Source organism: Chaetodon auriga, chromosome 9 (assembly GCF_051107435.1).
Source record: "Chaetodon auriga isolate fChaAug3 chromosome 9, fChaAug3.hap1, whole genome shotgun sequence".
NCBI lineage: Eukaryota > Metazoa > Chordata > Actinopteri > Chaetodontiformes > Chaetodontidae > Chaetodon > Chaetodon auriga.
The window spans coordinates 25,797,628-25,823,190 of NC_135082.1; the positions used below are offsets into that span (position 1 = coordinate 25,797,628).

The window sequence follows — 25,563 nt, forward strand, 5'->3', positions numbered from 1 at the left end:
CAATTAACCACTTTACAGGATGTCATGGGTCATACTATTTCTGGGCCAGGAGCAGTAACTCTTTGCTGTTTTCCCGGCAACAGCTGCCCCTGGCCAAGAACTCGTCCGGCACACAACCCTCGTACCCTTCAGTTTTTGTACTGATCCAACAAACTAGATTTAATTGGTGAGCTTTGGAGGTGCTGGCTGGCAGATTCTGCACAGAGCCAGGCTACCTGCTTCTCCCTGTTTGCAGTCGTTATGCTAAGCTAAGCTAACCGACTGCTGGAGGCTCCATATTTAGCATATTGACATGAGAGCGGTAGAAAACGACAGAGCGTATATCCCAAAATGTTTTCTTTACTCTCTAAGAATACTATTGTGGGATATTTTTGATAGCAGCATCTTTTTAACAGCGCCGCCTCTTGTTTCTTCCTGTTACAGGCTCCGATGAGAGGCTCTCCATGATGAGGAGCTAACGCCGTCGGCCGCACACCCGCAGGAAGAGACGTGGCCGCTGCACCATCCACAGTCGACGCATGGCGGTATTAGGGGTAAGAGCCGCACTGCTAGTACGAGAAGTTGTTCAACTAATTGATCAATTGACTGTTTTCAGCTTTAACTGACATATTAGGGGTATGAAATCGCAAAAACGCACCAGGCTCCTTTCAGCTGACAGTTGGACGTCGGAGCCTCTCGTCCGTCTGCAGAGACGATGGTTTTAACATCTCTGTTCGTCCAGTGTCTTTATCTTCCTCACATCCGTCTCAGCGTCCAGACGCTTTCACCGCTTTAGCAGTCGGTGAGGATTTCAGAGAAGGCTGGAGCCTCTAAATGATGGATGTCAGCTGTCTCCGTGTCCAACTCGCCGGACACAACCAGCCATTATCTGAGTTAAAGCTGGATGCCTGATCAGCCGGTTACTGTCTCTTACAGGTTAAAGTGAGAGGAGCGTTCATTAACAGAGCTGCTCTTAAATCCCGGGAAACACAAACAAGGTCGATTTGACGGACGTGTGAGACAGAAGCAGGTTCAGAGTAGGAAGGGTTGACAGAATCAAAGATATCTCGACTGTAAAAATGAGTCGGGGGGAGCCCGGCGGAGAGCTCTGGGAGTCAGAGCACGAGTGGAGCCAGACAGCCGGGCGGCCTCCTCCGGGTGGTTCTCTGCAGTCGAGCTGAGACCAGACCGCCGTCGAGTTTCATCAGAAGAAAAGTGCTTTCAAACACGCGGCTCAGACATTCCCTTTGAGTTTGTTCTGAAAGTTATCCCTGCCAGCGATGAGTAGAGACTCTCTTCAGGATCCACCTGATGAAAAGCTCAGTCGTGCACAGCGAGGTGGTTTTGATCATAAGAGCCAAATTAAACTTAAAGGGGCTTTTACGTCAAACTACGCTGCTTCACGTTTCCATTTCCAGTTCAAACTCGGTGACCAGTGTCCAGCCGGGTCAGGTCAAAGCTCGCCCGCTGTGGTGTCAGAAGGGCTTCGTCATCTTTCAGAGATGACTCAGAGACGCGTTCGATTAGCCTTCGCTGCTGCTGCCAGACAGAAACCGACAGACACTCGAGGCCAAGCAGAACGGTGACGACAGCCTGAAGGTCCGCGGTGATCCGTCGCTGTCTGCCAGCACCTGCTGCACGGTGCGTCAGTAAGCGGCGCTAAAGGGGGCGCCGCTTTTAAACGCCATCGACTCGAAACAGGCGCTGTCATCAGTTAAAGACACACCTTCAAATCCCCGCTGAGCTCCTCTTTCACCTTCGTGCTAAGTGAGCCGAGGTCAGCGGGGTTAGAGTGAAACGATGTGGTGTTACGTCTCAGGATGATTTTTACAGACAGACTTACGTTTCTGCCCTTCACGTGTGTTTTTAGGGAACTTCTGTTCAGCTCGACTGAAGTCGTGTATCTGCAGCAGCTGACTCTCCCTGTTTGCTCGGCTCCGTGAGAGCAGAGGGCTCCCACTGACTTGTTGACGATGTTACTCACAGAGTGAAACCGCGGTTAGTCATTCAGTTACTCAACACACTTAGCTTCTGTATCGCAAATCACCGCTTTCAACATCGTCTCCAGGCATGACTCACCGGCCGAGCTCCCTGTCGCTGCCTGTCAGCCCGCCGCGTCTCGTTGGGATCGTGCAGGTACACGTTGGACTGAGGACAGCGCAGCTGATCTGAGTTCAGCGTCTTCGCTGAGGTTTAAAATTAGCAATAAGCTAAGCGACTCCTACCAGCGAGGCGGAGATATTTTTATGTATGAATGAAGTGTTACAGTGAGCCTGTACCTGACGGCGCCTCAGAAACATCACAGCAGCGTTTGAAAAGTAACTTCAAACAGGCTGCTGCTGCTGCAACAGACTCTTAAAAGTTTTCTTCAAAAGGACACATGAGGAGGATGAAACACAGGAGGTACAGGTGCTGCAGTTGGCAGGAAAGCAGGAGTGATGGCTCGCCAGCTCCTTAGATAGAATAAGAGCAGGCACAGACAACGCTGAAGCCCCTCCAGCTGACGTGAAGCGCGGCGGCGATATCCAGCCTGCTGTTCCTTGTTGTGGTAATGGGTGTATTACTGGCTGTGTTGTGTTGCAGCAGCTTTTGTTCAGTGGTTTTAGTGGTTTTAGTGGTCTTATTATTCTGAGGCATTAGTCGAGCTCGTTGAAGGAATGTGTTTGATTATCTTCCGCATAGGTCAAGATTTATCTGGTATTTGCCTTTTTGGATAGCAGCTCTGTGTCTGTGTGTCTGGATGTGGTGCAGACATCAGCCTGGCAGAAGCTGCTGTTTTCCACACCTGTAGGTGGCGCCCTGACATGTCCACACCTGTAGGTGGCGCCCTGACATGTCCACACCTGCAGGTCTCAATGGCCTCTGCTGCAGCTCTTCTTGTCTTTACAGGACAAAGCACAGGGTGGAGTAAACGAGGACTTCTGAGGCTGCTAACGATGTGTCCGGGCATCGATCACACCGTGTGCCTGTTTCTTACACAAAAGAAGAGCACGCTGTAATGAAGGCTGATTTAAGTTCAGCTGCACTTTAAGCCATCAGGGACTCATTCTTTACAGCCTCTCTGTCCTGTCTGCATGCTGCTGTCTCTCTTCGCCACTGTGGGATTACAACTTCCTTTATTTGAGCATCTGTGATGTTACGCAACTTACACTTAAGCCATTTAGCTTTAATTGCAGAGCAGCACACAGTGCGTGAGCAGGAAGTGGAACACAGCGGCGCCCACAGAGCGGCCGGACAGATTAGCGGTTGCAGAGATTGAGCCTAAAACCTCTTGGTGAAGGATCACCTTGACACCTGCAGGACGCTGAGACAGACAGACGGAGCTTCCAGGGTTTCCTTCTCAAACATCTGCAGAAAAGATGCTTTTCAAGCCTCTGACGAACGATAGCTGAATAAAGAATGTGCACGCTGATATCACGTTTCATAGTTCATGGTTTGTTTTTTATTGATTTAATTGCCGGTCCCTTAAAATGACCATTTTCACTGTGGACTAAATAAACTGTGTGTTTATTCTTATTATAACAAAAAATGACTGATTTGTGCTTTAATGTGTTGATGGTATTTTTCTCGTCTTTCACTCAAACATAGTTGTGAATGTATGAAGGAAATTAGTTTGATAGTTTGAACATTTCTCCGACAGGATGCTCACAGACCTAAAACCGTAAAGATGCTGTCGTTGGCTGCAGGCGGAGTCGCTGCTGTCACTGTGTGTGAGTTTAAGTCTCCACTGGAAGCTTTAACCCTTCACTTTGTTTTGTTCTTCCTCCGCAGAACCCCGACATGCTGACGAGGAAGATAAAGCTCTGTCACATCAACGCCCACATCACATGTCGCCTGTGTGAGGGCTACCTGATCGACGCCACCACCGTCACAGAGTGCTTACACACCTGTAGGTCCCGCCTGCTGGCTTCCTGTCCGTCTCCCTTCAGACGCTCCTCCAGCTTCAGTTCTGCTGCTCATCTCTTGCTTCTGTTGCTGTTTTTCTGTCTCATTGTCGCCTCTAATCTGTCGTCGTCTCGGCGGTCTCTCTTGTTTGTTTGGCACGTCGGCTGTGTCGGTCTCCAGCCGTGTTTCTCGCCTCACGAGGTGTTTCCTTCAGGACTTATTCCTGATGGGAGGACTCCTGGAGGCAGAGTGATGCCTCTGTGATCTCTGCAGCTGTTTCTAGCTGGATTTTGACTCACAGCTCCGCGTGGAGTCTGTGTCGTCTGTCATCTGCTGTCAGCTTCATCCAGCAGCTTGATGTTTTCCTTCATTTTCATGAGGCTGGAGGCATTTTCATGTTTTTAGGTTTCCATCTGTCCGTAAGCCCGTCCCATTCTTGTGAACGAGACATCTCAGGAACGCCTTGAAGGGCTTCCTTTAGATTTGGACTCCAGGATGAAGTGCTTAGACTTTGGTGGTCTCAAAGTGAAGACCGCATGTTTCTCAGTGGACATCATTCACTGGAGTCAGACGTGTCTGTAAAGTGAGAGCTTCATGTGAGTCCTTCGAAGCCTTCACTACACATATCACATGAGTCTGGACAGACATGGATGTAAATGCACCTTCTCTGCTTGGCGGAGACAATAAACCGCGGGGTGATAATTCCAGTTATTGATGTCTGGCACCGTCTCGCCGTAACACACACCTCTCTCGTTGTTTATATGAATGTCATTTTGAGAAATCGGGCGCCTTCAAACCTGAAGTGAACACGCATGCAGACTCACAGGATCACAGTAAATGAGATTCTTGTCTCCGGCAGGTAATCTGCACGTTTATTAGCTCATAAGAAGGTGAGAGGACGTCACCTCTCGTTCACGGCGCCGTGCATCATTCGCTGGATCGCAGCGTCTGTTTGTATCTTCAGTTACTGTCATTACACTGTCTGCTCTCGGCTCGACTCTCCCAGAAGCCTCCTTAGAGTTCTCTTAAATACATAACGGTAAGTGGCACGTGGCGTCTTCAGCTTTAGGTTTCATCCTCATCCTCAGTTTACCTTTTCATGCTTGTGTCTTCGAACCTGACGATTTAATGAAAACTGTTTTCAAACACGCTCAACAGGGAGAAGATTAATATTTCTAAAATGTTTTTATGGTGCGAAGCCCTCTTTGTCTTCATCCGTCTCAGTGTTGTTACTCAGTCTTCTGCATGTTTATTAATGAGCTTCGTCTCAACAGAGCCAACTGAATAATGAGCCGTCACAGTTTTTGAAAGACGTGAACATTTGAGGGACGATAGACGTTTTTTAATTGGGTTTAATGTCATCCCCAGACGACGTGTGTCAGGTCAGACCCCGTCTCATCACCGCGCTCTGAAAGAAGCTTTCTGACATCATGTGGCTTTCCTAAAATAATGTAGTCAAAGGTAACTATTGTTGGCCAAAGCAGTTTGCAGATGTAAGGACGACAGCTGGTTTCTTGCATCTGCATCAAAATACACTTAAATTACTAAAGTGAAAGTTCTCATCATACAGAATGGCCCATTTATAATAACAGTTATTGTCCGAATTACAGTGATTGATGCGTTAATGTGTACATTACATGAATGTTGCAGCTGGTAAAACTTATTTGTCGCTGCATCAGATTCAGAATAATCAGATGTTTACAAAAGTCAATGAAGCTGATGAGAGAAAACAGTAAACACATTGTGTTTGTGCTGCTTTCAGTTGACTTCATGTCAGAAAGGATTGGCAAACGATCACATTCAGTTTTATTCCGGCTTGTTTGTTGCCGTTTGCTCTGTAGTGCGTGGAAGCAGCGTGCACTGATGCAGAAATGATAATTCCTTCTGTTCAATCACACAGCCTCTGATGTTCACGACACGTTTGAGCTGATTGTGTTTTTAACTGTTGTGAAGAGGAAACAGAGAGGAAATCAAACGGATCTCTCGCTGCGTCTCAGTTGTAGCGGCTCAGAAATACACCACATGGGCCCGTTTCCTGAATGAAACACTTAATGAACGTTATTTGGAATGTGAACATAATTAACAATGAAAGGTGTTTCAGTGGGTCTGGAGAGTTTGATTAGTGAGTGTCTGAAGCCTGTTCAGCTGCTCCGTTCAGAAGTCGTCCTGTGTATTCGTGTCCAATCATCTTTTAAATGTGAGTTAGTTACCAAACTTCATTTGTGTAGCACATTTCTGAACAAAGCACAGAAATAAAGGAGACATGACACAAATCTACATGTTTGTGATGTTAAATTGTAAGAGAAAGACAAAGAAAACAGGATTTTTAGGAGGAGTTCTTAGAATCGACCTCTGATTTTGCCTCAGATTTGGTGGAGGCGTTCGAAGGAGCAGCACGCTCTGAAAAAGGCATTGCAGTCGTCGAGGTGTGATGTGATTGAAGCATGGACGACATTTAGGGTCGTTTTAGTTGGAGACGCAGAACTGAACCAGTGATTTCACACAGAGCTCAAAGTTTTTGGTTTTCTAACATTAAGTTTCAGAGTGCACGTCAGATCTGTTTTCCCGTCTTTGTTTTCCTGTCAAGTCGTAGAAAAATGCTTCATAAAATGCAGCTGCAGACCATCTGAGGCCTTGTTGCCACAACAAGTTTTCAGGCAGAGCCTCCTCTCGGGTTCCTCGCCCGTCCAGCCGACGCTTCCTGCGAGGCCTCGTGGGTTTGCTCCGTCAGGCCGTGCTGGACGGCGCTGAGCAGCTCTGCAGCTGAAGCTCAGGTGCTGGCTTGTGTTTTACCGCCTGCTGGAGTGAAACAGAAGCAGTGCGGCCTTGAATTAGCCGTTTCGTAAGTCCTCTGGAGTCACGGAGTCGACGGGATCTCGGCCCGGTTGCCTCATCTGCAGCCTTCGGCGCCCTCGAATGCTCGCGTGACGTCGTCAGAGAGCGCAGCTGACAGCATTGTTATGCTGACATGAAGATAAATGCTGGTGGTCTGACGAGTTCCAAGCTGATCTTTTGTGGTTCTTGTTGTGAAATCATAATTATCTGGTGCTTCAGAATAATGACAGGAGTCTGTGGATTTAGAGCTGGAAGGCATTCGCACCCCCGCTGTCTTGGAGCCGTTAAATCAAACTCGACACAGTTATTCTCGGTGCAGCACATTTGGGTCGGTGAGAACAATCTAATCAAACCGGCGAGCGGGCCAATCAGCCGCTCTCTGTTTGCCTGAAAGATTAAAGTCGAAGCTTGTTTGGTTATTTGAAGTGAGAACAACCCACCAGACCAGTGGAAACACCTGATTCTGAGTACCTGAAGTTGTTAATGTGTTGTTTCAGATGCACAAAACTTTTCTCCCTGCTGATGTTTGCAGCATTAAGTCATTCTCATTTTCTCTAAACAAGATGCTCAACTAAACACCTCGACGGCAACACGAGCGCGCAGCGTTCAGTAAACTCACATCAGACAGACCCAGACAGTGTAATGCCTCGTCTGTCCACCAGAAGGAGCTCTTCCCCCACAGATGGAGGCTTCTCCGCCCTCTGTAAACACCAGAGCTTCATGGAGGCGTTTGATTCTCCCTTTCACTTTGAAAAAACGAGCTCCGCCGTCGCAGACGAAGAGATTCACGTCACGTCACGGCTGCAGCTGCTCCGACAGGCTGCGATAAACATGTCAGGTGGAGATGGATTTGATGGAGCCGTGCGTGCTGTGAATGTCTCACGGTGCGTCCTGTATGAGGCACATGAAGGTTTCCAGAGGTGAAAGGTCAAGCGATCTGTTTTAATCATCATTTTTAATTATGAATTGAGTCCAGAGTCATAAAACCAAGCATAAGAGAGACAAAGGTGTGATTCTGGTACATCAGTGTGGACGTCTTGTTCAGCACGTTCACCCTCCAACTGCTTTGGCTCTTTCACCGTGTCGTAGATTCAAAATCCAGCCTCTCGAATGTGAAGCTTTCTTCTCCTCTTTATCATTTTTAGTTGAACATCCAGCCGGGACCTTTGATCAGACTGGGCTTTGGGAAAATGTGATGGCCATTTTTAATGATTTTCTGTCATTTTATAGACCGAATACTTCATTAATTAAAAAATGAATGGACATAATAATTATCAATAATAGTGTGTTTTTGTGGCTCCTGTTGGCAACATTTCCAGTTTAATATTTCGGCTTCTCATCTTTGTGCAGCTGAAGAATAAGATTCAACTCACCAACATCACGACATTCGACTAATATTTGCTGATTTAAAACCATGAAAACGAATCATCAGCCAGTATTTCTTCTTAATTTTCATGTTCGATTGATTATTAAAGGGCTGTGACAGAGACGTGATCAGCAGTATAGAATTGAACAGCGCTCTCTGGTGGACAAACCGGGTGTTAGACACACAGGTGGTTTTCCATCCTCATGTTGGCACATTTTCAATCTTGCACATAAACATACATGAGTGGAAATGTTGAAAACGTCCCAAAAACGTTTTTACGACAAAGTGCAATGAAAGAAATGCAGCGAATGACTCTTGACGTACATAAATGACTTGTCTGGAGCTTTAGCGCCACCTACTGCTTCTCCATGAACCATCGCCTCACGTTCATAAAGCAGCAGATTGAAGCTTTCGGTTGAGATTTGTGTATCATTTGAAACATCCACCTGAAAACACACAAAATACACAGTGTACTTGTTGACCAGTGTCTTTATTTATACATCTGTGGCGCGTAGAGTAACCATGACTCTGTTTGTGTGTGTGTGTTTGTTTGTTTGTGTGTCTCCAGTCTGTAGAAGCTGCCTAGTGAAGTATCTGGAGGAAAACAACACGTGCCCCACGTGTAGGATTGTTATTCATCAGAGCCATCCACTGCAGTATATCGGGTGAGTGAGGGAGCCGCTGCGTCACACACACACACACACACACACACACACACACACACACACACACACTTGCAGGTACAGTGAGATGCGGTGCTCATTTACTATCTACACACCCCTCTATAGGTTTATTTCTGCACGCTCACAAACATGTGGTGCACACACATGCGTGCAGACCCACACACACACACACAGACGTTGTGACAGTGCTCCATCAGTGTGCAGGAAGCTGCTCGCTGCCAGTGAAGAATTAAGTACCTGGGAACAAAGCCGCTGGCCTCCTTCCTTCTTATTTCTGCTCCTCTGCAGCAGAGAAAGCCCCCGAGTGTCTGCAGAGGGTGGTCTGTGTTTCTGTGGGTGAGATTCAGCCTCAGTTAATGCTGCACACCACAGCATCTCTGCCTTTAACTCACTCACAGTTCTGCTCTCAGCCGTGCGTGATGACGCATCATCGCAGTGAAGGAGATGACGTGTGACCTGTGGACGCCTCTCATACCGAGTGCCGGACCGGCTGAGCGTCGCTCTAATTGGACACAGAACAGTCAACAAAAATGGTCGAAATAGATGCAGCAGAAGCACACATTGATTCATTCTTTCACACATTTCTCCTTGGCAAAGCCTGGTGTCTGTATTACCCACAATGCAGCTCGACTGCTGGTAGTTCAGAGATTCAGGTGTGTTAAGCTAATGTAGCGTCGAGCCTGCAGCAGACATGAGCAGCAGGCTGCAGAGCTCTGGTAAGATCGCTCCTCAGTGAGTAACTCCTCAGCCCCAACCGGCGCTGACTCGAGTGACATCACTTGAGGCAGTTTATCTGTTTTCACACAGCTCCCCCTGGAGCCGCAAAAGCCTTTCTGCAACTTTTCTCACATATGCATTAGTCTTATGCATGAACTAACGTCCAGTTTACACCCTGAACACGACAAAGACGCCCAAACTGCAGTTAGAGCGTCTGTATCTTCTGTAACGCACCATATTTCGGAATAAGGCCGACCGTACATGATCATGCTGCTGTAGATGCTAACAGCTGGTCACCACTTAAAGTTAAAAATGCAGGAGTATTCACCTGGACGGTAAACACTAACGACTTTGACTCTGAAAGTCATGAAATTATTTTCTCGTCAGGTAAAAATGAAGATGCAGCGTGTTGCTCGTCGAGTCTGCCTCTGATTGTTTTGGGAAGTTCACTCCGCCACGCTGAACGCTCCTCGCTGAGGGATTTTGTTGTTCGTGCCCCCTCTGAGCGCTCATGCATTAATGTCTGATTAATGCGACACACAAACTTAATGTGTACCAGCAATTTAGTCATTACGGTCTGAGCCGCGCTGTCTGCGGACTCATTGTTGCAGGAAATGCTCCATTTCAAACACATTAGCTCTTTGCACAGCTGCTTTTTGCCTCATTGTTTGCAGGAAATTGGATGGGAAACATCACAAGTGATTTGAAGGCAAAACGCCCAGCAGACGACAGATAAACCCCATCTGCTCGTGAAGAAGATTGATCAAAGTTGATGTTTGAGATTGAACTCAGAAGTGACGCTCAGACGTCTCCTCGCAGGGAATCGGCTCGGCAGAACTAATCCTGCCTCTCATACTGTCGAGCGGGGCTTTCCTCCATGCGTTTAATCTGTTTTATGTCCTGCAGACTTGAAACGTTTCTGGTTATGACCATAAAACAATCACAGAATCATACTTAACATCCTGCTAAATCCCTGCAAAGAACACTCTTGAGACAGTCTGAGTTAGTTGTGGGAAGGGAATTCGTTCACGGAGCTGCTGTCTGTGAGTAATACATGTTGTTTATTGTAAATACAGTAATACAAGTTAAAGTCACAGCTGTTGTTTATGGTGACCTTAAAGGCCCTGCAGGCTCATGGGAAAACCCACACAGGTGATTTTACTTATTCAGTGATTCTTATTGGTGCATAGAGTCTGACAACCTTCAGACTGAGTGATAACACCTGTGCAGGTGTGCAGATTAGAGGCTGATGGAGGCTAATAAGTGGTGTTACTTCAGTTTCCAGGTAAAAATGTATTAATGGACAACTTCTAAGCTACTTGCAGAGCTTCTTCTGTGGGATCATGTAGTTTTTGTTATTTTTAATGTGATTTTAGTTTGGATTTGAACAGGACTTTTCAGTTTTTAGTGACCCTTTGGTAAAAGTGTCCTTTTCAAATGGCATCACAACAAAGACACAGACAACATACAGGCCGATTAAACAGTAACACAGCTGACCAAATAGTAAACAGTTAGAATATACTTCCAGGTGTTTTATGTACATACATGAATACCTGTTTACCTACAGAAGTGATTGGTTTGGTGAATATACATCGATGTGGTTTCGATGCTGTGGCCTTTGCAGTCACCAGGGGGAGATTTTGAGGCAAAGTGTTGGACACTGATCCCCAGCACCACCATCCAAACCCCAGATAAAGCTGAATGTTTTGGAGGGATGGTGCTCATCCCGTCAGTAGACCCACTCTGAGAATCCGTGCTCAGGCTAACACAGAGCTGTCTCTTCATTTAACTGTCACATTTGTACACAGCAGTGTGTCGCAGTAACTGTTAAAACCTGTTGTGTCGGCTGTGAGGATACACTCCCAGCTCTGTCCAGCAGGGGTCAGTGTTCTGCTGCTCTTTGACGCGAGCCTCAGCTCCAGGCAGCTAATTTTGGCCCCGGATACAATGACTCTCCCAGTGGACAGCAGGGGAGACAAGAGTGCCACGTTTTTCAAGGGTTTCTCCTCCAGAACATTGCAGCAAACTCAACATGTGGCGTCTGTTAGCTGGCTGCCACGGATGGGTGTCAAAACACGCCATCATGGCGGCAGCAGAGCTGAGCCCACGCTGTTCTCCTGTGTCACCTGCGCCGCCTAACAGTGAAATGCTATTTAACACTCTGACGGGGGCATATGCTGCACACTGGCCTCAGAGCCGACGCCATTTGAACTTTTCGGATCCATGCAGCTTGTCAGTCTGATGTTTTCAGTTCTTCATCACGCAGGAGCTTTCTCATTTAGCGGCGCCCAGAATCATCTTTCAGAGAACTGTCTTAAAGCAGCAGAAGTGTTTTTCCTGCTCTTTCCTGACTCACCCCCTCTGTGTATTTCAAACCCAAAGGGATCCAGAACGAGTGCATCTCTAACATTTTACATGTCTGATTTGCATCTTTTAGCCCCAAAGTGTTTATTCCCTCTAACTAATAAGCTGACTAATCTTTTTCTTGTTCTTTTCAGCCATGACAGAACAATGCAAGACATTGTCTACAAGTTGGTACCGGGACTTCAAGAGGGTAAGTGCCATGCATTGTCTTTCTGTGTGATGCAAAACACAAGAGATCCAAATAATAACCTTAAAGCTTATCCGTCACTGTGCTCTACTGACGGCCGCCATCACCGTCTGTGTGTTCACAAACTGCCTCGAGAAACAAATACAGTGCTTTTCCCACATTTTGTCATGTTACCGCTGCAAATTAAAATGCACATTACAGTATTTTCAAAAATATTTACAAATCAAAAATGTTGAGTGCATATATATTCACCCAGTTTACTGTAAAACCCCTAACAAACAACAGGTGCAACAAATTGCCTTCAGAAGTCACATAATTTGGCAAATAGATTCCACCTGTGCGCAATTTAATCTCAATATAAATACACCTGTTCCATGAAGGCCTCAGAGTGTGTCAGAGAGCGTTAGCAAACAAACGGCTTCGTGAAGACCAAGGAGCTCACCAAACAGGCCAGGGATGAAGGCGGAGGTTTGCCTTCCGGCTGCACAATGAGCCGGAGCATGCAGCCAGAGCTGCACTGGGAAGGTTTGAGGCAAAGGAAGTCAGTGTCTTAAAATGGTACCATCAAAGCTCAGACCTCAATCTGACCGAGAATCTGGTGAGACTTCAGAATTACTGTTCATAGACGGCATCCATCCAGTCTGACTGAGCTTGAGGTAGAGACAACAAGATGTGGGACGGTCCAAGGGAGGTGAAGAACGATGCCAGGCGCTGCACCTTATAGTAAAATATTCCTGCTGTCATTGGTGGGCTTAATGAAGCAGGTTACAGCACGCACACACACACAGATCTCACACACACACACACACACACACACACACACCCTGTTGAATTTTAAATGCCCAGTGACAGCAGTGACCTTGAGAAAGACACACCGCCCGCTCTTATTTTCTCTCCTCCTCTCTCACAGCGGAGATAAAGAAGCAGAGGGATTTCTACCAGAAGCTGGGGATGGAGGTGCCCGGAGACATTAAAGGAGAGCTTTGCAACATGAAGACTCATCTAGATCAGCGCAATGGTACGACAAACACTCACACACAGGCGAAGAGGAAGCCGACATGTCCTTCACTGAAACGTGTGGACGAGCAGTTGGTGGTTGGTTCAGCAGCCCCCGCCCCGGGTTTCCTGTTCAACGTGACCTTAATGTAGTTCATGACAGACATGGGGGGCCACAGCACGCCAAAAGGTGTTGTTTACCTTATTATGAGATATGAGTGTTGAAGTTCATCCAAAGGGCTGCAGAGGTCAGTTTGGTTGAGGTGAACAAACAAAACAGCAGAGTAAGAACAACAAAGGGAACGCGTCCGCCAAGTGATGAAGGACAGAAACACACAGTGTAAGACATCAACACACCACTTAGATCTGTGTGCACTCACTAGGAGTAAATATCTACAGCATAGGTTTTGATTTATTGCTTTAATCATCACATTGCCTCATCTGATTAACCGCCATGTTTGCGTCCTGTCATTCGGTGTGAAAGAGAGCTCGATGGCCGAGTTCTGCAGGAGAGGCGGTCTGTTCGATGTGCTGTGGAAAAGGAGCAGATAACTGAAACTCCAGCAGCATCAGAGAGGTTAAAGGTTCCCTGTGGAGTTCTGTTGGTGGCGCTGTGAAGCAGGTTTTCTACGAGCTTTGTTTGTGTCGTGCATGCAGACACATCAGGGTTACCAAAACAGGGTCCCATCAGCGGTTTCACACTACTGCACTGATCAACAGGAGGCAGCTGCATGCTGAGATACGCTGAAATGAGTCAGGAAGAGCAGAGAAGAAGAAGAAGAGTGTAGGCTAGAAAAACAGCCTATTTTTACATTTTGGACTGAACACTGTGCTGTCACTAACTGCTAGAATTGGTTTCTGTGCAGTGTGAGCGTGCGGCGTGAAGCCCCCACCTCATAATGAGAAACATTAGATGCACGACCAGCGGAAGCCATTAAGCAGTGGAGATGGAGGCAATCAGAACGAGTCCCGGGCCTGCTCCTCGTGCACGTCGGCTTTTCCGTACCAGCTCGCCTCAGAGGGCTGCTGGGAATGTGGCCCAGAGGGCTGTGAGGCTGGCAGGCCTAATCGCTCGCTTAATCCCCCTCTCTGATTTTGGTAATTAAGGCTCAAATAGAAGTGGAACCGCTCTCCGGCTTCCCGTGCCTCGTCGGTTGAAGACAGGTTTCGCACACAAACACGTTTTAGGGGACAGACGGCGACAGAAGCGGAGAGCCAGGGAGGCATCGATTGTATCTCGCCGTCATCTCCGTTCAGTGTGCTGAAACACGGACAAATACGATGTCTTTGGGTCGCGATGAAAATATTTTGACTGAAGAGACTCAAACGTGCGTCGACTCATTGATCAGGATGCTTCCTCTCTTGGATCCATAGTTTTTTTTTATGGATCTGAAGCTTTTTCTCATCAGCCTTTTGATGCGTTTTGTGAAAGCTGCTTTAAACTCGAGTGCAGATGAGACTCCACCTCAGAGCTGGTCGAAAGGTGGGCCTCCACCTCCCAGCTCCACACACCAGAAGCTAAATGATGCCAGATGTCACGTCACCGTTGCCTGTCTTTACCTGCAGCATGAATACAGTATATTTTAGTGTAAACATTAGAAAAACACAGTGATATGACTCAAAACCAAAGCAGCAGCATTTAGATAATGAGAGATAACTTTTGAAGGTTCGCTCTCATCACTGCCGTGTTGAAATGAAATACCATCGTCAAGTACAGAGTTAATCTTCATCAGTGCAGGGACGAAGACTCTGCCTGTAGTGTCGATGCACAGCTAGCGGCCTCTAGAGGCTCGGCTGTCCCCGACAATCAACCAAAACCAGCAGACCTTGTTGGTTTTAGAGCCGGGCGGTTTCACTAATAAGGCCAAAAAGATCTTCTGGGTTATTTCATTTAGTGAGAGTTTACATCGTGCATCAGCGCAGGGCTTTTAAAGCAACCTTCACAGTGAGCCAGAGGACGGCTGCGTTTGCCTTGTTTACCTCCACGCTGAACTGGATGCTCCTCATTAACTCTTATTTAAGAAAGGCAAAGCAAAGCGAACACATGGAGGAGCAGAGATCACACCACGCTAACTACAGGCGACAGTGGGCACTCTGTTAATGTTGCCCCTGCCAGCCAAGCTGAACCGCATTACACTTAATTAAAGGCTCATTTATCCAGAATCGCTCAGAAATAGAAACTTTCTCCGGGGTGCTCTGTAACCGGCCGAGTTAAATGAAATCTTTTGGCACGCTGCTAACGACACAGGACAGAGCGGCACTTCCTGATTCATCAGAGCTGAATTCAGGCCCAGAAATGTTAATGCTGCTAACGTTACGTCCAGTGAATGTACGGCAGCTCGTCCTGTGTGGAGAAATGCCAACATCCTTTTTTTCAAGAACACAAAACAAACACTCGGCGTGTAACGCAGAGTTAATGCAGATAAGCGTATGTGTATATGTGGTGTGCAGCTGAAGCTGAGTGTCCCTGGAAAGACTTTTAAATTCAGGTTAAAACTACAAACTTTTCAGAGCCACAGTGAAAGTGTTTAACACTCAAAGGAGTCAATGTCCCAGAGACGTTACAGATGGACAGAGAAGCACACACGCTACGCACCACTGTGAGGTTGAAACTTCACGCATGAACATAAGCTCCATTCACTTTGCTTTTAAGTGTGTGTGTGTGTGTGTGTGTGTGTGTGTGTGTACGCGGAGAGTTTTCTTCCAAGCACTACTCGACAGAACAAAACCGGGGTTTCCAGCAGCACACAGCAGACTCATTTCTCACTCAGTGCAGGAAAATGGAGGGACACGGTGCCATGATGAGTGTGCTGAGTGCACTTTTTCTGTCGTGACAATATAAGCTCACACACACACACACACTCACACACGGCTGGTTTACTCCTCCCTCCCAGCGTAGCCTCACTTGAAATCGTCATTGTACAGACAGCGTTATGATTCAATGTATGTGAGAGATCCCAAATGAGCGAGTGAGGCAGACTGCTCAGCTTTTAAACTCCCCCGACACAAGCAATCATCCCAGCACCTCAGCCACAGAGCGGCTCTCATGTCTGTTTAGAGTCACGGAGACACTCCAGGGTTGTTTGAAGGTGAGACACAGTGACACAGTGAGAGCCAGCCCCTCTTGATAAGCAATCAGCCGGGCCGGCTCTGGAGACAATCACCGCAGAGACGCCAGGGCACGCTCAGGCCGCTCCCCGCAATGCTCGCTGGAATTGGTGACAGTTAGCCCGAACGGAAAATGGTCACAGAGGGGTGAATGCAATCTGATCTGCAGTCTGAGCTGCAGTAAACTGTACACACACACACACACCATGTTATTACATCCACTGAATGCAGGAAGAGTGAACTGAATTTCTTTTGTTTTTTAAGGTAACAGAAAAGCAATACGCATCTGTGCAGCAATTTAGTGGCAGTTTTCCACTTTGATAAGTAAGTTTCACATCTGAAAATTCAATACCAGTCCAGTATCACAACCAGACGGACGGAAAAGCATAACCACGCCTGTCCGGGACGACCGTGCAGCAGCTGCTTCGCACAGCTGCAGCAGGCAGCCCAAAGCTTTTCTCTGAGAGGGTCAAAACTGAAACTTAATGGTGGACCTCGGGCCTAAAGCAGCACCTGCTGTATTGTTAAGATGCAAAATGGCACGAGGATCCCAAACACAGTTAAAGAGCATTTCCACCTCCTGAAAAATAAAACGGCATAAACAGCAAAATCATATCATGTGTTTCTTTTAATGGAACCTTATGGTGGGCCAAAGCTGGTCCGCTGGCCTCGCGTTGGGCAGCCCTGCAGTGACACTGTGGGACCTCGGGCACTCAGACTCTGCTCTGTGTGGTGTTTTATTGAACACACCTTCCCTCTTCTGAACACGTTGGCCTCGGTTTCACAGAGTGAGAGAAATCTTTCTGTTTTCCTGTTTGTTCTCTGGAGATCGCCGCTCCCTCTAATATCCTCCCTATCTGCTTCCATCCTCCTGATAACCGAACAAAGGGCCAAACCAGATAAACTCAGTTAAGGCAGAAATGATGCCGGCCCTCATGAAGCGAATCAGTCTGGAGACGGTTTGTTTTTTCCTGGTCAGAAGTTGCTCCGTGTCAGACAGCGGCTCCGTCGTATAAAGGATGCTTCGACGCCCTCCGACATGTAATTGCCTTATAAATGGACCTCAGCAGGAGGTGTTTTCACGCTCCGACAGGCAAACGCTGTTTGAATACTGCACAGAAACAAACATGTCCGTCACCCCCGCCCTCGTCCCGACAGGTCTTGTGTTCACCGTGGACGTCAGTGAAGCTCGAGCCTCTTAAAGTTAACGAGCAGCTCCATCATCAGATTCACTGCAGAAACAGACAGTGAAGTTCTGATGAACTTAAAGAAATGTTTGTTTCACTGTGTATGTGAGCGTGTTGAGATCTGTGCTCGACTCAACGAGCCAACAGTCATCATTTCCACTCCTCCCCTCTCTTTTTCTGCACAGGCGACACAAAATCTGAGGACACGGCCAATAAGGAGGCGGGAGAGGAGAAACCAGAAGAGGACAACGACTATCATCGTAGCGACGAGCAGGTAAGCCCTCGCTTACTGATGAACAGCGATTCATGCTTCTCATTTCAGCAGCCCCTCGTTCACTCAGCTGAAGGCGTCGGTCGGCTTCACTCTGCTGACCACGAAGGCCGTTTATTGGATAAATTAAAGTTTGTTCCTTTACTTTTCTTCTTGTTACTGAATAATCCTCAGACTTCTTTCAAACCGACCTTAGAGTTCGGAGTAACGGGGACATTTGATGCTAGATTATTTGTTTTTTAAAGTCATTTAGTCAATCAATAAACCAGTTTTATGATAAACAGGGAAATTTGGGAGGCACCACACATCGGTTTGTCTTCTCGCAGTGATTAGAAGAAGCAAATTGGATAAAATAATTACGGGTTTCAAAGCAGTCTGTCAGGAACAAAAGCACTAAGGGGAAAAAATGCTGCTGGTGATAATTGTGGGTACAGTTGCCTTAAAAGCCTGCACATCAATTATTGCCTTTATAAAAGCGGGCCCCATGTGATTTACCAAGCTGTTTCACAATTACCACATTCTTTTGTCTTGGGCTGTTTGATTGTGCGGATCCACTTAACGACAGACACCACAGCGCCGCACCGCTGCCGTCCGCTGAACACATCGAAAATGGAAATGGGCTTTTCTTGACTTCATTGGTATTCTGGCATTCTCAAGCACTGCAAAATGATATTAATAATGCAGAGAGCGGATTCATGGCTGTGCCAGACGGACGCGATGGGAAACACAAAGTCTCCCCCACAAACATCGCACAGGCTGAAGGAAAGCGGTCGTGTAGCGTTTGAGCTGTTTTGAGGAGGACGAGGAAGCCAACATGTAGATTTTAAACACGTCATCTCCAATCAGCCGCCTCTTTACCGCCGTTTGGGGAAGGCGGGCTGCCCCGATGAGGGCGAAGATCTCGCCCTTTCGATATTCAGCAGCGGTGCAGAACGTGTCCAGAATAACTAACGCGTCAGCCTGTGTGAGCTGAATGCCGTCATGTCAAATGTCACCGTGTGGAGGAGGGAGAGAAAGAGCCAAGGAATACAAAGTGATGGAAACGAGAGATTTCCAGAAAAGGGGAAGACCTGCTGATGAAAACAAGCCGCCGTGCAGGGTGAAAAAATCAAGAATGTCATTCTCAGGGAGGAACGTGAGGAAGGACGGACAGAAACCTCTCGTTCTGTGTAACAGTGAGAGGTTTGTGCAGCAGCTTGTGTGGAGACCTTCTCCAGGAACGCTTCTTTCATCGCTTTCTGCCCAAAGATCATCACATATGATTATTCTGCAGAGTGCAGAAGTCCAGCATTTTACTCCTCAGTGTCCAAACTAATGCTGCAGCTCATCTTCAAAATGAAGGAGCTGTTTGGAGGAATCAAGTGCTTTCAACTTCAAGAAATGCTCCGGAAATAAGAGGGATTGGGTGATATAACAGTGCATTTATTTACATTTACTGATTTCCAGGTACTTTAAGATACCACTTCGCATCCGCTTATACAAACTTTCCTCCGGCTGTGAAGCGTTAAAGACACATTTGAGGATGCTTAACACCGTAAAGGTCCCTAAAAGCCCCTTTATTCACCAGAATGCAGCAGCCGGCCCAGATTGCAGAGAGCAGAGGATGTCAAAATGAAAGATGAACTGCATTAGAAAAGCAGAGAGTTGTGAAGGGAGAAGATTAGAAAATGCAAAGCAAGACGGTGCATCGAGGGGTTTTTAGTCATATGTGATGAATTTGAACAGGGACAGCAAAGAGAAAAGAGTCCAGAGGAGCGAAGGCAGCAGCAGCCATCAAGAAGAGTGAAGACGAGGGGCGAAACTGGCCCAGAAAGCCCCCCCCCCCCCCCCTGGTCATGATGTCACTGAAGATGCAGGAGCCACTCAGATGTAAGAACCGGCAGGCGAACCGGCACGCGTGGCCGACTTCCAGAACACTTCCCGCCGTCTTCTGGGCGACCTTTCAGAGAGTGACCTTGAGGCTCGAGGCGGTGCCAGAGAAAACGAATGAAAGCAGCGACATGCCAAAAAAAAAGGGATTACAATGGAGTTACAGTTGATCAGAGAGAGCCGACGTTGGCGGCAAAGCCTGAGGTGGTGGAGTCTCAGAGGTTCACATTTTCAGATGAGGCATGGAGTCTGTGGACGGGGTGAGATCTCCGCGGGCTGAGGAACCATAAGAAAACGATGCAAACTTAATGAAGAACAGCTATTTTTGGTTTAAACAGGAGAAATTGGAGAACTCAGCCTTGTTCTGAATTATTAATCCAGCCTTGAATTCTCAGTCTGATTTAAACTCAGAACCCACACAGAGACTTTTCTTCCACACGCAGATTTAAGAAGAACAACAGCAGCAGACATATTACCTCAGACCTCTGCAAGCCCTCAGGACTCCGTAATGAGCCCGTGAAATAGTGTTAAGCTCTCCCCGCGTGATATTTTCTTGATATGCCTGTTGCATCAGTCACGTCTGTGAGGGCGTATAACTGCAGCAGGACTCTTTGGCTCCGTAACGCCGCCGCTAATGTACTGTAATGTAATGAAAGTGCCGTGGAGCCGCTGCGGAGTCCAGATCACCACCGAGGCTTTTATTTCACATTATGAGCCTCCCTCATCGCCGGCGCCACTGGAAAGCAGATATATTACGGTGTTGCTCTTTGCTTATAGGCGCACTGAAGCGCCGCCGGCGTTTATTTGAGAAGAGAGATGATTTCCAGGTTTAAGCAGAAACCAGGGTTATGTTGCTCCTCCGCGTCTCAGAGGAGAGACGTGGAAAGAGACGGACTGTGACAGAAGGACACCCACAAATGAAGAAGTACAAGGCTTCGGTCCTCCTCTTCTGTCTTTGGATGTGTGGGGGCAGCAGCTCAGTAGCTGTAATGCATTCTGACTCCTGCAACCATCGACTGCCAAAACCACCTACTGTTCCACCTCAGGGGAGAAACAAGAGCGCGGGCCAACGGCGGCGGCACGAAGGAAGACAATAAGCAAAACACAAGCAGACAACAGTGGTTCAGTGGGACGTGCAGTACAAGCAGATACCAGCTACCAGCTATCGTATCATCTTTTTTTAATCCCATAGTCTGTTTTCAGGACAGATTGGAGGAAGTGATCAGCTCTCAGGCAGCGCTGCTCCTGCTGTTCCTCACAAATCAAAGAAAACATGGTTGAATAGATTAAAGTGGAGACACAGCTGCTAATCACAGATCCTCAAACACTACAGGGGCAAAACATGTCAGCGAAGCAAACGTGTTTATCCTCTGTGCAGATTCAGACTTATCGTGTCAGGTCGTACCAAAAAGTGTCAGAGCGAAGTTTCCCTTTGAGTTTTGCACAGCAGCAGTGGAAGCTAGCTCTCAGGCTAACAACATCAGCTGCAGCTACTACTGCTGCTACCCCAACAACTAGAAACACAGCAACAGAGCACGCTGACCAATGCACACATGCACCAGCTACTCGAGCTGGTGCAAACATGTCATTTTTCATGCTGTTAGCTCACCAGAAAAGTCGTTTGTGAAGCAGCTTTTGTGAAAGTTTTGGGTTCGGTGATGGTGGCAGTTTTTTTATTGGCCGATGATGCAAAAACATGTCAGAGTTCACTAAAGCTGAACATGATGTCGATCACGTGGCCTTTGCTTTGAGCTAAATGCTAACATTAGCAGGCTACTAATAGAACTGTGTGTTTGCCGTTTAGCAAACCATTAGCATGACGCTGGAAGGGAGGCTTTGTTTTTTGTCTTTTCTCAGATTTCTCCATAATCTGTTCATTATTGTGACATTTCACTTCTTGTAACCTGAAGCAGTGACAAACCGCCTCGCTGACGTTTTCATGTCGTGTTTCCCCCAACAGGTCAGCATCTGCTTGGAGTGCAACAGCAGCAAGCTTCGAGGTCTGAAGCGCAAGTGGATCCGCTGTTCAGCACAAGCCACAGTCCTCCACCTCAAGAAGTTCATCGCCAAAAAGCTCAACCTGACATCATTTAATGAGGTACAGATAACGACCTGACAGAGGTGTGCTGAGGGGAGGCCGCTGCCAGCTCTGTCACAGGCTAAATGTCGCTTTAGTGAAGGGGCGAAGCTGAAACTACACAGAATCAAACGTTTTTCTGGGCCCCGCCTGCTTAATTTGCAGGTCTGTGCTCGTTAAGAAGCTTTTAACATTTGGCACCAGTCAAGTTGTTCCGCTGCTCAAAGCTCGACTTGACCTGCAGGTGCAGAGAGAGGTGAGGCTGCACAGGTGCGCTTTGAAGTTTGTCTCGTCTGCTTCAGAAAAGGAAGAGAAATATCAAACAGAGAATCACCTCGGCTCGTCAATTATTCTCAGAGGATCTTATTCTCAGAGGATCCAGGACCAAAATTAATTTCCCAGCATTTCGAGAGTATTTGTATCATGTGCGCTTGTTAAAATCTAAAACCTAAAGTGGACTTAACGCCGCTTGGATGAACCTCAGCTTCACCACGTGTGTCTGAAAAGTTTAGTAAGTCACAGGAAAGGTCAGTTTCTTCTCCTCGCCTGCTCTGACTCATACGAGGCCTCCGTCTTTGTTATATTTAGCAGGAAGCGATGATATCTGCATGTGGTAATTTTTCTATTTATCGTCTTTACCGCCCCGTTCGGAGCAGCGGGGGGGAACGGTGGGCGATAATTTGACAGATGGATTTTTAGAATGGCGTGAAGAATCATCACAGACGCCTTTGTGTCCTGTATTTTTCTTTTTATTTCCCGTCTCTTTTTTTACCGGCTGTCACGGAGATGAGTGGGTAGGCTCCATCATATCGCCGGCCTCCGTCGCGCAGCTTTGGCGAGGCAGCCGCTCCCCCCGCCAGCCTTTGTTGTCCTTTCTGTTGACTATGAAAAGCTGTTGTTTGAATCGATTGCGTCTTCAGCGGCGAGCCCAGCGAGGAGCGTTACAACACTTGGCATTGTTCGAGAACAGTGCGCTATTTACTCATTCCTCGTGTTTGTAAACCCACCGTTGTCGTCCTGTCACCCATCTGAACGTCTCTGCAGGAACCGAACGGCTAAATAAAGCAACAGAAGAGGCTGACCAGCCTCTTTAACGAGCTTTACTTAATCTTCCAAAGCGACTGTAAGTGTGGGAGATAAAAGAAGCTTTAATTTATGTGAAAAATCCAGAAAAACCATATTTGTGGATGCGTGGTTTTCACTGGACGGCTCTGCTTTGTCAAAGACGGATGTTTTTCGTCTTTTATAGGCTCATTTTTATAGTTTGAAGAGGCGGTAACACTCTGAAGTATGTAGAAGAGTAGTTTGTTTTCTTGTTAATCATCTTGTGAGTGAACCCCAGTTTGGGCGCTACCGTTTCGAAGAATGCCTCCATCTCTGTGTTAATATAGCACGCATGCTGCAACCACTCATTATTTACAATATTTGGGTCTATAAAGGGTCAAAAAAAGGCCTCTTGCAGTGTCTCAAAGTCCAAGCTGACATATTCAAATGTGCTACCAACAGTCACAAACCCCAAAGATGTTCAATTTACTGACAGAAGACAAAGAAAACCAGCAAATATTCACATTTGTGAAGGTAAAACAGGTGATTTTTTGCTTTAAAACGGACGTGAATGAAGAAGTTTCATCACCCTCCTGCAGGTGGTTTTTGGTGAGGATCACAAGCATCAAAGCTGTGATGTAAAAAGCAGAGGAGGACGTTCGTTTTCCCCTCAGATGTCTTTTATTTTGACACAAAAACCCTCATCGGCCTCCTTCAAGATGAAATCACAGCTCCTCAGCCCTCCCTCTGGACTCTTTCCACCTCTCTGTCGGTGCTGATAAAAGCCGGCTGAGCGTGGTTCTGCTCAGGGCCAGCAGGTGGCGCTGTGGCAGTGCGTGTTTCCCGCCCTCTCTCTCCCGCTCTGCCTCGCAGCATCGACCGGCAGATGCAGATGAGAGGCGCCGCTCGGCAGAATGTGAGCGTCGACTTCACAGGAGGGAGCTGCAGCCTCGGCGAGCCGGCCTCGTGTTCACTGTTGAACTTCTGTGTTTTCCCAGAAAGCCCTGCTGCTGCACGGGAGCCGGGGGGCCGCTCCGTCAAAATAAGCTTCCCCCAGCTTCCTCTCCAAGAAACAGAGGTTATAACTAAAAATGAGAGCGGGGGGGCAGCGTATGGGTAGTGGATGTTTAATCTCTCCATCACGCCGCCTGAAAGTCCAGCAGAGGCTGTTTGTCACGCTTCAGTCACGTTAACGTCCCCGTAGGGAAAAGGACATTCAGACTCTGAGGTCAGACATTTTCCACTAATGTGCTCTTTTGTTGTCTTTTCGCAGTTGGACATTTTATGCAACGAGGAAATCTTGGGAAAGGACCACACTTTGAAATTTGTTGTTGTGACAAGATGGAGATTTAAGGTAACGCATTCCTTTAAAAGACAATTATTGTGGCATAATGTGAAATTCCTGTATGAAGGCTTGTTGATCTGTAGGCCTAAAAGGTCAGTGTGACTCAGTCCTGACTGATTATTAATAAGAAAACTTCAGAAGAACATTTGTGGACATTTTTTAAACTATTTAGTCTTTGATTTCAGACATAATTAGTCAAAGACAGCTTCATATTTTTGTTCAGCAGCTGTCAGTTTCTTAGCTAAAATGGCCTCTCTCTCTCTCTCTCTCTCTCTCTCTCTCTCTCTCTCTCTCTCTCTCTCTCTCTCTCTCTCTGGTGTGTTTTATCAGCTAACCAGCTAATCAATGTTTGGTCGGTTCTGTGTGAGTCCGCCTGGCTCATGCTACATGCATGAGATGATGCTAACTCATGCTAACTTGTGATCAGCTGATGATCCATGTAGCACATACATAGCTCCATTTAGGTGTTTACTGTGGAAGTTCATCATTTTCTCGGAAAAACAACACAAACGTTAGAGTTGTTCGTGTTTTTAAATGACATGTTTCACTTTTACGTGAGAAAACGATTTGACGACGAGGACGAAAGGACCAAAATATAACAAAACAATGTCGTTAGCTTATGATATGCTAACTTTTAGCCTTTGTTGCACCTGGTTACATCTGTTGGATGTCAGTTAGCTAGACATGCTAACATTAGCGGCTGTTAAGCTCACTCCTTTCAATTTTTCATGCATATTTTTGGTTTTGTGTGGAAAAAAAAGACACAATCCAGCTGTTTGGAGACAGTGTCTCTCTGAGGTCCACAGTGCTTTAGCATGTAGCGCAGTGCGAAGCTTGACAGGCGAGGTGTGCAAAGGTGCACTTCATGAGCTAAGTGCTGCTTGGAGGAGGGTTTAGTGAACAGAAGCTGCTCATTCTGAGGTTGTGCTTTTCTTTCTTCCTCCAGAAATCCCCCCTCCTGCTCCATTACAGACCCAAGATGGATCTGCTGTAGCTAAAACGGACACAACGGTTGTTTTGTGTTGCTTTTTTTCCCTTCTTTTTGGACCAGTGGCCGCGGACTGTGCCGAAACCTTTTTATTTATGCAAAGACGATCAACCAACACCAAGCAAACACCCGACGGTAAAAAGTCAACACAAGCCAGCAAATCGGGATCTAAAGGGGGGGCTCATACCACAAAAACTGGCAACCTCCAGCACAGACTGCAACACTGGTGTGTTTTTAGGAACTGAAACAACCATTTTTGTCTGCTACATCCTAGATATGTGAACAAAAAAATAACAAAAAAAAAAGAAAAAAATGGAGAGAAAGCATATATTTATACTTTTGTACAGAAGAGACACATGGAACCAAGACACTACTGGTGCTCTGTTTACACGCAAACAAGATGTCGGGAGTCACGTGACCGTCTTTTTGAGCTTCATGCAGATTTCATCCTCCTGAGACAATGACTGAGACGACGGGAGGACGTTTTTTAGAAAAAAGGTGTTTTTTTTTTCCCTCTTTCCACAAAACACTCGACACGTCTTGGGAGCACAGAAAGTATATGGAAAAAGTTATATAACAGGCATCAATTTTAAGCTGTTTATCAAGTAAATTGTCTCTGAATCTTTTTTTTTTATTTTCATTTCGTTGGCTTTGTCTAATTT

General features: G+C 46.9%; 1 protein-coding gene across 1 annotated transcript in view; it reads left to right on the plus strand.

Annotated features, from left to right (window-relative positions):
* pcgf3 (polycomb group ring finger 3) overlaps window positions 1–25,182 on the plus strand; it is a 45,540-nt gene extending 20,358 nt beyond the window's left edge. The window contains exons 2-10 of the mRNA XM_076738626.1: window positions 424–533; window positions 3,751–3,868; window positions 8,634–8,730; window positions 11,964–12,019; window positions 12,927–13,034; window positions 17,493–17,581; window positions 21,408–21,545; window positions 23,842–23,922; window positions 24,860–25,182. Of these exons, the coding sequence (XP_076594741.1) occupies window positions 519–533; window positions 3,751–3,868; window positions 8,634–8,730; window positions 11,964–12,019; window positions 12,927–13,034; window positions 17,493–17,581; window positions 21,408–21,545; window positions 23,842–23,922; window positions 24,860–24,907 (750 nt within the window). The 5' untranslated portion in view covers window positions 424–518 and the 3' untranslated portion in view covers window positions 24,908–25,182. The remainder of the gene's footprint in view (window positions 1–423; window positions 534–3,750; window positions 3,869–8,633; window positions 8,731–11,963; window positions 12,020–12,926; window positions 13,035–17,492; window positions 17,582–21,407; window positions 21,546–23,841; window positions 23,923–24,859) is intronic.
* Window positions 25,183–25,563: the final 381 nt, after the last annotated feature.